We start from the raw sequence: 13,585 nt of genomic DNA on the forward strand, positions 1-13,585 counted from the left end.
GATAAGTTCTTTATATAACTAACCATTTTATAACCTATGCAACGTCTTGCTTCTACAAGAACAATATGAATCTTGCACTCAAATCTAGAGGGACATGCATCTAATGGACTTGTAGCTGAGTATTTTGAGTATTTTTTTTCTTTGACTATATTGTGTTAGAATTAATGTTAATGGTGACTTGAGTGCACCAAATAAATCATATGCATTAGTGTGTGGAATCCTATGTAGGATCTATGATGGGTGAGTTAAAAATGTAATTAATGGTGATGTTTAAGTGTGGATTAATTCTTGAAGTTATGAGGAAATTAAGGTGTGACTTAAACACATAAGAATAATGATGATAATTATGTATGTTGAATGAAGTTAATGAGGTATAGCAAGAGTTTCTAGATGCTGTTTCTATGTGCCTTGTTCGAGGCACTTGAAGAAGGTGTATTGTTCGAGCTTTGAGATCAGAAGGATCAGAGTGGGGGACCTACTGTGCTCGAACGAGCGCTTGAAGCTGCTGCACACTAGTGTCTCTGATGATACCTGCTCGAACGAGCGCTGTATAAGCTCGAATGAGCAGACTGCCCTGTGAAGCCTCGGATATTGTTTTGAGTTATGACTTCTAAAGCTGGTTATTATGCCATTCATTCTTAGCCATAATTATGCATTATTATTAATTGTAATTAGCACTATACATAGTGAGCTCTTATCTACACTAAACACATCCATAAAAATACATCCTAAGCCGAACACTAGCCTAATCTCCTCTCTATTGTAATTTTCCAATTTGAGAGTTCTTTAAACTCCTTTGTGATAACATAAGAGATACTACACACCGGAGGACGTAGCCTTGATTGGATGAACCTCATTAAATCTTTGTGTCGTTTCATTGCATTATTATCCCCTACAAACATCGATATCATTGATAGTGTAATTTGTTTGTCACAAGATTTCATACATTCGATCTTGGTGATATTAGAGATTGAAACACGTTCTTTGATCTCTAATATAGCATAGTTTTCAATTCTGATTCCGTCTTTTTTAGCTTATCTTATTTAATTTTTTTTGTTTGAGCTTTTTAGATGAAAAATGTAAATTCTAAATTAGAGAGGAAGTATATTTTTATTAAAAAAAAATGGAGAAATTAAAGTGTAGGAAAACATATCGACCATCATTAGAAGTACATGCACTTTTCCCCTTTTGTAACTTTACCATCCTTTAATTGAGTACTAGGAGTATTTTGTTTACTTTGACTCTACTCATCACACACCATCATGTTTTTCATAAATCAATGTATTTAACTTTTATAAAATAATTTAACATAAACATTTATTTTAAATCTATAATTAAATTTTCACAATCATCTACGCGTATAATGTATACAACTATTTAGAATAAAATGAGATATAACTAGTAAAATTTATATCTTATAATTTTAATTTCTTAAATGATACAAATATGTTAGTAAATTTAATAAAGCCTTACATCGCACGAATTATCTGGTATTGAAAAAAATGTTATTGATAGACTTAATGATTACATATAAAGAATAAAAAGAACAAATATTAAACAATAAACAAACACTGACATTACTATAAAATTTGCTATTTGTTGGAAATTTTCATTATGATGTAATAAAGGATAATAAGAAACTAGTAAAAAATACTAGAGAAAAAAATATGTTAAATAGAAAAGATTTCAATATAGAAAATAAAAAGGACAAACAAAAACAAGAATATAATTTTTTTTTTAGTAAAGGGAGAATTCAAAAGACATGATATAGACAAGGTTCGATTCCCTCGTCTTAAATTTCACTCTTTATTAGAACATATAAGCTAAGAAGTTTAATAACGGAGTATCATTAATTATCAAAAAATCAGCATTAATTTTATAAAATCGTAACAATATATATAAATACAATATCATATATATTAACCCAAGATATTATTTTAAAAAGTGTAGTTTCATAGCCTCAAACATCTATTAAGCAATAAAAATTACCAAATTTGAGGGGTGCAAAAAGGCCATATATAGCCGCCCTTGACACCAAGAGAGAATAAGATGGTGAGAACAAATAATAATTTGATGTCCATCCAACAAATAATTAATCATTAGGGTTAGTTGGTTACCATATAAAGTATTTAGTGGAGTAACTATTACTACATGACTACAAACTCCATTATCATAACTATTATTTTTCTTTTAAAAACATATATAGTGGCCAAACCCACTAACAAGCTAAGCTAGGATTTACTTTGACAATGAACTTTCAAAGAATTTGCATTTGCATGCTTCATATGTGGAAAGAAAAAGTGACCTCCCACTTGTATTTGTGAACACTATATTTCTCTGTGGAATACGGATATCTTTTGTAAACTCATGGATGTTGTAAAGTGATACATAATTCTTTTGAACGCGCTTTGACCTCATTCATGCACACTTTAAAATTTTTTTTAAAAGGTAACATATTTTAGGATTACTCATCAGTCATCATGAAGCACGTATAATTGTGGAGTTTTTAGTAAATGGATTCCCTTAAAAAGAAGACGCACCTTATTAATATGAATAGTCTATCAAACCCTTTGTACAGCTCAATTCAGGGTATATCGCACTACCTTTACTTAAGAATGCCTCGTTGCACATTAATTTCAAGATCTTTTCCCTGCTAGCTGCACTAAATACATCATCAGCCAACAGTCGGGTTAGGTGTTTCGCATTAATTCAAAATCGAGTCTTGTCTCCACATTTGTTTTTACATAATTATAAATTTATTTTGAAGTCGGGTCAAAATCAGATTTAGTTACAAAATGGTTATTTGTCAATGTTAGGTCATTGGTTTTGCTTTGAACGCCTCACTTCGAAAAATCTGATCCTGTCTTAGCTGGAGAATATGTTGCACTTTAAAAAAAAATCTTAAATTTGATTCTCACATAGCCTTCTTTCATTAACCTATCCTATTATCAAAAAATTATTGAAAACATTTAAAAAAAAAAATGTTGAGATTGATATTTTATTGATAAAATTAAAAATTAATAGAAAAATGTGGCCACTACATCTCTACACCTTATATAGTGTAGTGCCTGTTACTATTTTATGGAGGAAGTAAAGCTGTTGAGGAATGGTATTAAATTAAAGGAGTTTAGAATTCTATATTGTACTGCCTATTTATGAATTTGATTGCTATTAACATTGTATTTGTTTCCCAATTTTATAATTTAGTAATTCAAAGGATATAATTCTACAAGTCTAGAATAGTTTGCATACCACCCTTCAGAAATTAAAATGACCTAATTACCCCTGGCCCAATTGATGAAATTGAACTTTCATAAGTATTTTTTATTCAAATCAAATAGCAAAAAATGATTGTACTCAAATAATCGTTGTTCCTTGAGATTATTGATAGCATATTTGCAAAATTGCATGAATTTGGACCAAAGCTTAGCATCAACAAAATGGTCTACCTTTATATGCTTAAAGTGGGATCATTGCATCAAGAAAAGAAAGTTAAGTGTTGATTGAATTTGACACCCAAAAGCTAGAGTTTGGGTCAACTCAACTGTAGTTACATTATGCATTATATCATTGAGTCCCAAACATTGCAAATGGCAAGAAAAGAAGAATGCACGTCACTGTTCTTGGCTTGTCATAAATACACATACTATTCTGTCCCCGTCATTTAGCTTCATTGATTTTTAGCACGGAAACTGAAAAATTAAATATAATAAATTAACACTCTTTTAATCCAACCATCTGGCTTCATTGACTCTTAACACGAAAACTAAAAAATTTAATGTAATGAATTAACGTATTCTTTTGTCCCAGCCATTTAGCCTCATTGACTTTTAGCACGAAAACTAAAAAATTAAATATAATAAGTTAAAATTCTATTCATTTTACCAAATGTGTTGCATCATAGTTGTCGTAGATTTTATGATTGTTATCTCTTCTTTGAGATTCGAACATTAGTTATGAAAGGACTATAATAATGCATACTCCTATGAAACCTAAAGAGCTTCATCTTTTACTTTGCAATTTCTCTTAGGCACCATTACTTCATTTTTCCGAAGCTTTCACCAATCCATCACGGCGCTACAATGGTGATTGTTAATCAAGTTATCACTTAGTCAAGCACGAAGAAGAGATATAAAAGCTTGTTCAAGCTCGAGTTATGCTCATAAATGGTTCCCATTTATGCAAGGTTTGACGGGTCGAATGTATACAACCTTACCTTTGTTACTGATAAAAAAGCGATTATTTCCGGTTGAAACTTGGTAACAAACATTATCTGAAACTTCACATAAATAAAAATCTTATCTTCCAAGAACACTTATTGAATCCGGCTTACACGAAAAGGCATATAAACTTTGATTGGAAACACGGGAAGAATATTAATCATCCTCAATTATAAACCACGGAAATGAAAATATTTTTATTTTAAAAAATGTGGTATCTTATATATACAAAAAAAATGAATAACAATTCTCGTCCTCCTCGGCTATTGTCCTTTTTCTGGGGGAAGAACAATAACCGTTATCGTTTTATGTGAACGAAGACGATAGGGTACACCAATATTCTTAAAAATGGATAGTTATACCAAGCCATGCACCATAGAATAGGAGTAAAAGAGAGTATACTTTGCTGGGAAGGTAAAACCATACCATGGGTATAATTTGTTCGTCTAGACAAAATTTTGACCTCAACTGGTGCCTGATTGTCTGCCTATACTTGTCTCATCGGCAGCTCCAGCAGCAACCTTGCGGTTTCGCCTTCGACCCCTGCCTCTGTTCCGTCGGGTTGGAGGACCTTCGACTTGTGTGGGTGGCGGAGGGGGAGCCAAAACAGGAGGAGGAGGCGGGAAAGCGACTGGAGGAGGACGTGCAGCAGCTAATACTTCTGCTTGCTTTTGCTTTTGCTTTAACACGTCCATGTGGTAGCCCTGATCATCATTGTAACTCGATTTAGCAGAAATTCACAATCGACGTCAAATTAGTCTCGTTGAAAATAAAACACGAAACTACACGAAAACGGCGAGAGTTGGTGATTCATTCATGATAGGATGAAACATTTAGAGGGAAAGAAATGTGGATAATGTATCGTCTTGTACGAAATTGGAATCATAACTGCGGTTCCTAGTTAATTTTCTTAAGACGGGCATATAAGGGAGGGGCGAGGGGGAGTAAATCAATTGCTTGAAACTAGACCTATCAAATTCCGGCAAAGGAAACACGACCAAACCCAACCTATTTTTCTGAAATTGGTGAAATTTTAGATTTGAAATCAATATATTTGAGTTATAACCAACTATTTAATTTTAAGTTTATATTATCCGAGTTAATACTCCACAATTATGACTTACGGTGTTTTTGGCCCATAAGAAAACTAATTTTAAAATTTTAACTCAAAAAACTTACATAATACTACTATATTTTAGCAATTTTATAGCAATTAAAATGAAATAATAATAAATTTATGAGGTAAATAAAACTAAAGCTCAGATGCTCATCGCTTAGCTCACAAATAAAAAACTAAAGTGCATAAGATCTAAGCATACTTAGCACGAGTCTCACACTCACATTATCGACGAGGTAAAGAATGGAAAGAACAGCTTACCTGGTTAACAAAATTGCGTCTTTCACAATCCAAGAACATGCTGACGGTCCAGTTTGCCTTCTTTCTAATTTTATCCCTTACAGTTGAGAAACTAATTTGGTCTCTGGAAGTGAATCGATCAACCTCGTTGAACCACAAACAGCTAAAAAGATCGGAGATTGGAACATGCTCCCGGATTATAACACATCCTTCAGGTACATCTGTGAAACAAAAATAGGACAATTGAAAATGCATGAACATCAAACCGATACAGGGAAAGCATTTCTAACTAGAGGCTTAAATTATAGAAACTAGAAAGTTTCCGAGTAGTACCCAAATTTATTGTTTTATCAATTTCAAACCCTCCTGCAATAAATTTATCGTTGTACCATTGTATCGGTTTGTTCTCATTGTTCAAAATAACCCACATGTGATCCCACATCAAAAACTTAGAGAGAGATTGACTAACATATATATTTGATGGGCTACTCCTAATACCAATAGGTTTTAGGATGGAACCTCATCGGGTTTGTGTGAAGTCAACTCTCCTCTTATGCGGGTTTTGTGTACAAGCCCAAATTTATCACTCGTTGTACCTTAATTGTGCAGGAGAAAAGAGGGTACAATTCAGTTAAAATAGAATGTAACTAATCATATTCTATTCCCTATTGAGAATATTCGAGAGCTAAACTTTGTACAAAAATCATTACTGTTTCATTCGAAACATTTTGTAACAATGCTATTTGTTTTCAAGACCCTGCACAATTCGTTGTTTTCATAACTCTTTTCATCTGAATGTATATTCTCACTTTGATTTAGAACGGTGACGAAAATAATAAAAGTAAAAATCTACAAGGGATTAAGGGTGACTTGAAGTCAACAACAACAATGCCAAAGCCTTAATCCGAGAAGATTGGGGATTGATTTTTGGTTTCATGATCATGGGATGTGACTAAGTTTTAATGAGCCGTCCTCCTTATCCGGGCTTGCGATTGACAGTATGCGACAAGCCCTCAAAGGCAATAGAGTTAAAGTAAAAAACAAATAAAATTATTAATATTTAACTCAAAAAGAACTTTAAAATTTTATTTAGTTTGAATAAGGGAGAATAAATATGGGATGAAGAAAGTTTATATAATCATCTATTTAGAATATAATTTTCCGAAAGAATGTAAGGATTGGAAGTGCAAAGCTTGAGGACACATAACAATATCAGATATGGGTACTAAACTTCTACAAACACAAAAAAAAATGTGAGAAGCAGAAAAGGAGGAACTCTTACCACTCGTAATGGGAAGCTTTGCCACAGAATATGGAGTTAATCCTTCCTTTTTGTAAAAATTAATCTGAAAATCAATGGAAGCATTGTCATACTTTGCAGCAACTTTGTTCGCTTCAGCTTCTTCAAATACGTCAAAACGTTTATAATGCCTGGATATTGCAAAAGTTGCATTTTGTCTCCATAAAAATCTGCAGTGAGATGAGAACGTTATATTTCGCAGCTATAGCATCTATGATTATAAAACACGTCATAATCGGTGATCAATAGACTATAACAGAAAGGACCATTGCATTAATCCGTGATCGTAGAGAAAAGAACGCAGCAAGTAGTCATACTCAAACATCTCCAAATTATCTTCAGCAACAATAACGTCAAATACTTAATCCCAAAAGATCGAGTGAGCTAATAATCATGGGGGTGTGACTAGGTTTTGCTACCGTTCAACCTCCTCTTTTATTTAGACTTGGGATCGGCAATGAGTGATGGCGAAGTTGGGTAATTTCGCAGCACAAAAATTAAACAATCCAAGCGAAAATGGACATAGCAAAAAGAAGGATGGTGACACAGATGCCTCGATAATCTCAAAGCTATGTAACTTGAACTCGAGTACTCATATCGTGATACTTGTACGTGTCCAAGTATCTGATACGTCTAAATATACAATTTATGCCTAAAATGTAGTGTCTAAGTGCCATACCGATGTCCGAGCATCAAGGATCGGACACCGGTACGTGAAGCATAATGAAGAGTCCGAGTAACATAGTTTAGAGTACACTCTATGGTCTAATTGCCTTATTAAGAGAATGGACGCAACCCCCACACAGCATATATTGAAGGTGCGAACTTTCTGAGGGATAACCAAAAGGCAAAATCGATAACATTAAACAGCTGCCTTGAAATCTATTTGATCTCTACAAAATTGAGATGATAAATTTGATGCTCAACATCTTGAAAGCAACTACTTGTAATAATCCTAGAAATGGGTTTCAGCTTCAACTTGAAGATTGAGAAGCAGACATAGAATACATAAGGAGTTGATAGGGTTAGTGACTACAACGAAAAGAAAAAGCAGTATCAGAGATAACAAAGCATATATTTTCGATTTTCCTTTTGCATCACTTATATCCATCTTGGATTTCATTACGTGTTCGCTGAACAGCTAATGTGAGATTATAAACATACAAGTTCAAAAAATGGTAACAGTTCAACAATATAGCTTACTTTAGGACAAAACAAGCCTCATTTTGATACATAGTACTCACCTTTCAAGAATTCGATACGGATCCTCAACAAGTTCAAGTTTTCCATCCATCCATATAGAATAACGAACATTAGGAAACAATCTGTGCAATAGAAGCTTCGGAACCTATAAAGAAATATAATACTACATTAACATAATGGTAACTGTCACAAAGATGTAAGAGAAACATTATAACAGATAAACCCCGGAACTTTAAAAAAGTTAAAACAGGCAGAAAAATTGCCAGAGGTGCAACAAGAGGGTTGATCCCGGCAACATCCCCCTAACAACAACAACAAAAAAAAAAAAAAAAAAAATCAATTTCAGAACTTTTTGCAAATTTTTCATAAAATGTGTCGAGTGATATAAAGATTAGATAAAATATGCATTTATACAAAAAAAAATTCTCTGGGTGGCTGTTATACTTCGGTTTGTCGTCACAGCGGTGATGTGAGGTTGTTAAGTTGGTGTACTGATGGAGGACGGGTTATGGCAGGTCAAGGGTTTAATAGTTGGGTTGTGAAATTGGCTATTGAGTTACCACGATAATGTTGCACACTTGCATATAGTGGGTTATGGTTTCAGACTGGCAGTAGGATTTCAACGCAGTAGGTTGCATTTTAGTGATGATTATGAGATTGATGATTACGAAGGCCGTCCGGTGGTAAACTTGTAAAAGTTTTAGGGATGAAAGGTTAAGGAGCCAATAGCAGGCTCCAGCCGGGATGTTATTTGTTGTTGTCAAGGGGTGAATGGTGATCAAGCTGCAAGATGGTGAAAAGGGAATACGGGTAATTAAAACCAAAAGGGGTGAGGAATCACATTAAAGGGATTTTGTGGAATGCAAGAATTAAGGAAGGAATGAAAATTCGAAAATAAAGCAAAAGTAGTCACTAAGAAATTATGCGTTCTAACTGCCTTTCTTGATTCTTTCCAGCCAAATGCCCCCTCAGTTTATCAATAAGTTCTTAGGGCTCCAAGCTACAAGAATGCTAGTACAAGTAGCATATGAAAGTCAACAATATAAATAACTCAATCTGGCGATTATACAACATATATATATAAGTCGGCGCACAAGTGCATACAACTTTATACCACATGCCCCCCTCACCTACTTTAGAAATGTTTAGAGAAGCTAATTATAGAAATTAACACTGGTTTTTGTTCTCTATGATATGGCTTGCCACCATCCTTTCCTCCCTAGACCGTAATCGTAGATTTCTATGGGCGGGATATATTGGGTATAATGATGATGATTGTTCGTCTTTCTCTTTTTCTCATTCAGTTATAATTATAATTGTTCTTGAAAACAATAAGTTGAACAAGTACAGAAAATCATTTCAAAGCATGAGATTCCTCTAAGGCTTGTCAGCATCCCATCGTCAAATACTCAATTGTGACAATTGAAACATGGATACACAAGAGTTTCTCTAGCACGAACAAGCATATATTCAACAATGAGAATGCTCTTGACTCTTCACTTCAGAAGTGACACACAGATAACAGCACTTGGATCAAGTGACACAGGTAACAGAACTCCAGAACTTAAATCAGCACCAGGAATATTGTATCAATTAAGAAGAATAAGACGGGCAGATGGGTGCAGAAGCCAACCTATGCTATGTATACCAGGATGTGAAGGTTCGATGCTAAGCCAAACCACTTCCTCCAAATTATAACAATATACATTTTACAGTATAGTGTGGTCAAGCAAGCCACAAAACAATTCATTAATAAAAACATTTTAATTGATATGCTCAACGTTAAAGCAAATCAGAAGGAAGTTTTCATATACTCTAATTCTTTATTGAGGCCGTTTCACCGTGAGACGACTGCAATTAGGTCAGCCCAAATTACCAAAAAAAATTGCTTCCTGTACAAGTGTGAATTCTGGTTTCATCATTTTTTTAATGATTTTTTACTAATGCACTGCTTGTATGAGTCCGTCTCACAGTGAGACGGTCTCATACAAGACTTGCTGTTTCAAATAACTCTGATGACAAGCTGTTACACACAAAAATTGCCATTAGACATACATAGTATCAGACCTATTGACGAAAAGTTAAAGCATTAAAGGACCATTACAAAGCGAACGATCATTTACCTTGCCATTGCGCCTTGGATCTGTGTATGGAAGATTGCGCACAATAACTATTCTCCATAATCCAACCCTCTTGCTTCCATCAAGAACACTAGCATTCTTCATTGCTGCTTCAGTCTCCTCATCCAAAAACATAAAGAAGCATACATTTCTTTTGGCATCTTCGCTTGTATTCTTGGGCTGTTGAAGTAAATCGTAATTTCCTGACGACAACATAACATCAAATTTGAGCAACAGGGTTTACTCACGCAACAAACAATTTTGTGAACACAAAACACAGCCGTACCAAATATTGCTGAGGCAACAACTAGCCCCTTGCACTGTTCCATTTCAGCAAGATCAGCATCATCAATGTCAAATCCGGTACCACGACCAGGTTTTTGTCCTTTAACAAAACTAAGAGAATTAATGAAGAATAATTAGATTTATGCAACTCTTTCAAAATCAAGGCTTTAAAGACATATCAAGGCAGGAAAATGAATGTAAAGAAGTTACATACCCGCAATGCACAATCATGGACTCCCTTACATCATAAGAATCATCCCTTTGCTTCAAAGAAGGATATCCTCCAAACTCAGAGCCTCCAAACTCAGTTTTTGATGAATTCTCTTCATAGACATATGTTAAATTATACACAGGGGAATATGAAGGTGCATCAGGCATTAGTGCAATTGCTTGCTTCTGATCAAGATAGCAAACGGGACAAGCTGTAACAAAAAAATTTGAACGAACTATAAGTTATATATATGATAAAAAATTGGAAAAATTGTCATGAATAATCCCAATTTTCCATCTCTTGTGAATAATTCCTATTGATTATTTCTAAAATCTAAATAATCCAACCTTTGTATATTTTTTGCTAACAGCATCCCTTACTGCATTTTAACCGGTACCCACTAGCCGTTTCACTCACTTCTTCCTCCTTATGCTTTTTCGTTGGTCTATACCAACTCCTCTTTGGTGGTAAGTACCAACAGTAACCGGTTAAAATGTGCCAAGGGGTGCTATCAGCAAAAAATATACAAAAGTTAGATTATTTAGAAATAATCAATAGTAGGAATTATTCGCAGTGGATGGCAATAGGTGGGAAATTTGGCCTCCACAAGAAGCAGTACTAGAGGAATAAGAATCAACATCAAACGGACAAATCTAAAGTGCAATAAACTTACGCCGTGGTCCTGTTCGTTTAGGATCAGCTGGTGGCGGCGGTAATGCAAAATGTTGACAAGGATTTCCTGGAGGAAGTGTATATCCTGTGAAATATTTACGATCCACAACTTGCACTGCACGAGCAGGCAAGGGCTCATCACTTGCACGAGTGCTATTATTGAGTGGAGCAGATAAGTGTGCAACACTTGCAGATGTACGGTTGTTTATCGTAATACTTGCAGGACCTTCATTCCCTCTCGAATCCTCACCTAGTAAACAACCATTGACAAAACATCATTACACTAATTAAGTGCCACCAAATCTCCATGAGCCAGTAAATCATAACCTCAGCAGAAACAGAATATTTTTGTTTTATCAATCACAGCTTCTTTCTTCCGACCCAGTGTCACATGATTCGATAAACTCCTTGTGAATCTCGAATCAAGAAAAGCGAATTATGGTCGTCTTTAGGCTATTCTTGGGAAAACTTGAGCAAATAACGAATTCAAAAAGCGAATTTGCTAACGAATGAATCATGCTACACCGCTCCGACCCAACAAGGAGCAAAAGCTTGTTTGCATCCTCATATCCAACAAAACAAACTTGGCTTGCAATCTCACTCATTAAATATCCATATAAACAAGAACACTAACAAGTATAAAAATCTTCCAAAATTCTACACATTAAAATTATCAATGAACTTCTAAGTTTTTTCACAATATTCATACCCAGCACACTAAATTCCTTGAAAATATAATCCTAAATAATCAATACATGATCATCACTATTCACCAAGTACAATCAATCCCCATCAAAATACAAATCAACAGATAATCCAATTTCAAACAAACTCAAATCTATAGATCAGGAAGCAAAACCAACTACTATAAGCAATGCAGGATCAATAAAACAACAGAAATAAAACAAAAATTGGGAAAAATCAAACCTTTGCCGACATAAAGAACCCAAATAAAGACTGCAGCAGAAACCAAACAAAGAAACAGCATCCCAACCTTTTTCCTGCCAACAGTTTTGCACAACCAATGGAACAACCTTTCCTTATCCTTCATCATCTTGACTGGTTTTCTAGTACTAAAGGGTGGTGGCGGCGGCAGTGGTGAAGATAATTGATTTTGTAATAAATTATTCTGCAATTGTTGCTGCAATGATCCATAACTTGCAGAACGCAAACCAAGACCCAATGAGCCTCCACTCATTGTGTCTGATAGTATTCAGGCTCACTTCTCATTGGCCTTTAATCTTATCAATGTAATGTTTATTGAATTTGATCAAGAACAATACTTTACCCAACAATCTGAACAACCAACCACAAAATTTAGTTAAATTTTGGAATGGATAAGAGAAATTATAGAAAACCCAACTCCAAAAAGCTTCAAATCAACCCAAAAACCTCACTTTAATCAACAATATGATGAACTAACCACAAAATTTAGGGTAAAGATGAGATCTCATACACTTTTGTGGGCAAACCCAATTCAGAAACAATGAAAAGTGACTAAAAATTAAAATTTTCTGTGCTTAATATCAGTAATAATCAAGTGGGTACAAGAAAAAACCCACAAAGCTTTAGGTGATTTGGATCAAACAATGTGAGTTGATGAAATTGAGTAATAAGGAGAGAGAAAATTGCACTCTAATTGACTAATCAATCAATAATGTTCTGTATTTATAACATATGATAGAAATTATTTTTTTAGGGTAAAAGAAGAGAAGTGACGTAAATATAGATTTGTGATTTAACCTTTTGTTTGGGCTTTTTAGGGTTTATAGGAATTCAATTTATTTACATTAGGAATTGCAGGTATGAATCTGAGTATGAAAAGGAAGATGCAAAATTATTTTTGGTGGGTTATCTTTTAACAGATCAGTTTGAAAATATAACAAAACATTAAAGAAAGGATATAATTTTCATGATTATGAATTGGAATTAATAATAATTATTATTCTTTTTATTAACAAAATCCCTATAATTACTGATAACATATGATTAAAAAATTAAGGAAAACAGAAACGTGCTAAGATGCGCCATGTGAGTGTGAGAGATCCAGCTTTCTTCGGCTACCTTTGTCTAATTGGTAGAGTTTAGAATTTGTAATTGACATGGAATTATGGAAACTTCAACTACCCAAGTCATAAATATCCCTAAAATGACTCATAACATGAATATTAGAATTATAGTCTACAAGTTTAGTAGTTTGTAAATTACAAGATATTG

General features: G+C 34.1%; 1 protein-coding gene across 2 annotated transcripts; it reads right to left on the reverse strand.

The window, feature by feature from the left end:
* Positions 1 to 3,433: 3,433 nt before the first annotated feature.
* Positions 3,434 to 13,433, reverse strand: LOC130815915 (probable hexosyltransferase MUCI70). 2 transcript variants are annotated; one of them, XM_057682445.1, is made up of 10 exons: positions 12,296 to 13,433; positions 11,370 to 11,618; positions 10,700 to 10,907; positions 10,487 to 10,596; positions 10,204 to 10,403; positions 8,122 to 8,225; positions 6,860 to 7,047; positions 5,599 to 5,798; positions 4,647 to 4,924; positions 3,434 to 3,692 (listed from the first exon to the last, which is right to left on the reverse strand). In XM_057682445.1, exons 1-9 carry the CDS (start codon positions 12,564 to 12,566, stop codon positions 4,685 to 4,687), a joined length of 1,770 nt encoding a protein of 589 aa, XP_057538428.1. In that variant the 5' UTR covers positions 12,567 to 13,433; the 3' UTR covers positions 3,434 to 3,692; positions 4,647 to 4,684. The 2 variants fall into 2 exon arrangements, with proteins under 2 accessions (XP_057538428.1, XP_057538427.1); XM_057682444.1 differs by lacking the exon at positions 3,434 to 3,692 and having other exon boundaries at positions 3,825 to 4,924.
* Positions 13,434 to 13,585: the final 152 nt, after the last annotated feature.

This window comes from Amaranthus tricolor, chromosome 6 (assembly GCF_026212465.1).
Source record: "Amaranthus tricolor cultivar Red isolate AtriRed21 chromosome 6, ASM2621246v1, whole genome shotgun sequence".
Classification (NCBI taxonomy): domain Eukaryota; kingdom Viridiplantae; phylum Streptophyta; class Magnoliopsida; order Caryophyllales; family Amaranthaceae; genus Amaranthus; species Amaranthus tricolor.

Bases quoted from the DNA above. Each gene is read 5' to 3' on its own strand.
- LOC130815915 (XM_057682445.1), bottom strand. From the start codon at position 12,566: ATGAGTGGAGGCTCATTGGGTCTTGGTTTGCGTTCTGCAAGTTATGGA. The intron at 8,226-10,203 runs GTAAATGATCGT...ATTTCTTTATAG, and splicing joins ATCCAAGGCGCAATGGCAAG to GTTCCGAAGCTTCTATTGCA. The intron at 5,799-6,859 runs GTAAGAGTTCCT...TTTGTTTCACAG, and splicing joins AAAGCTTCCCATTACGAGTG to ATGTACCTGAAGGATGTGTT.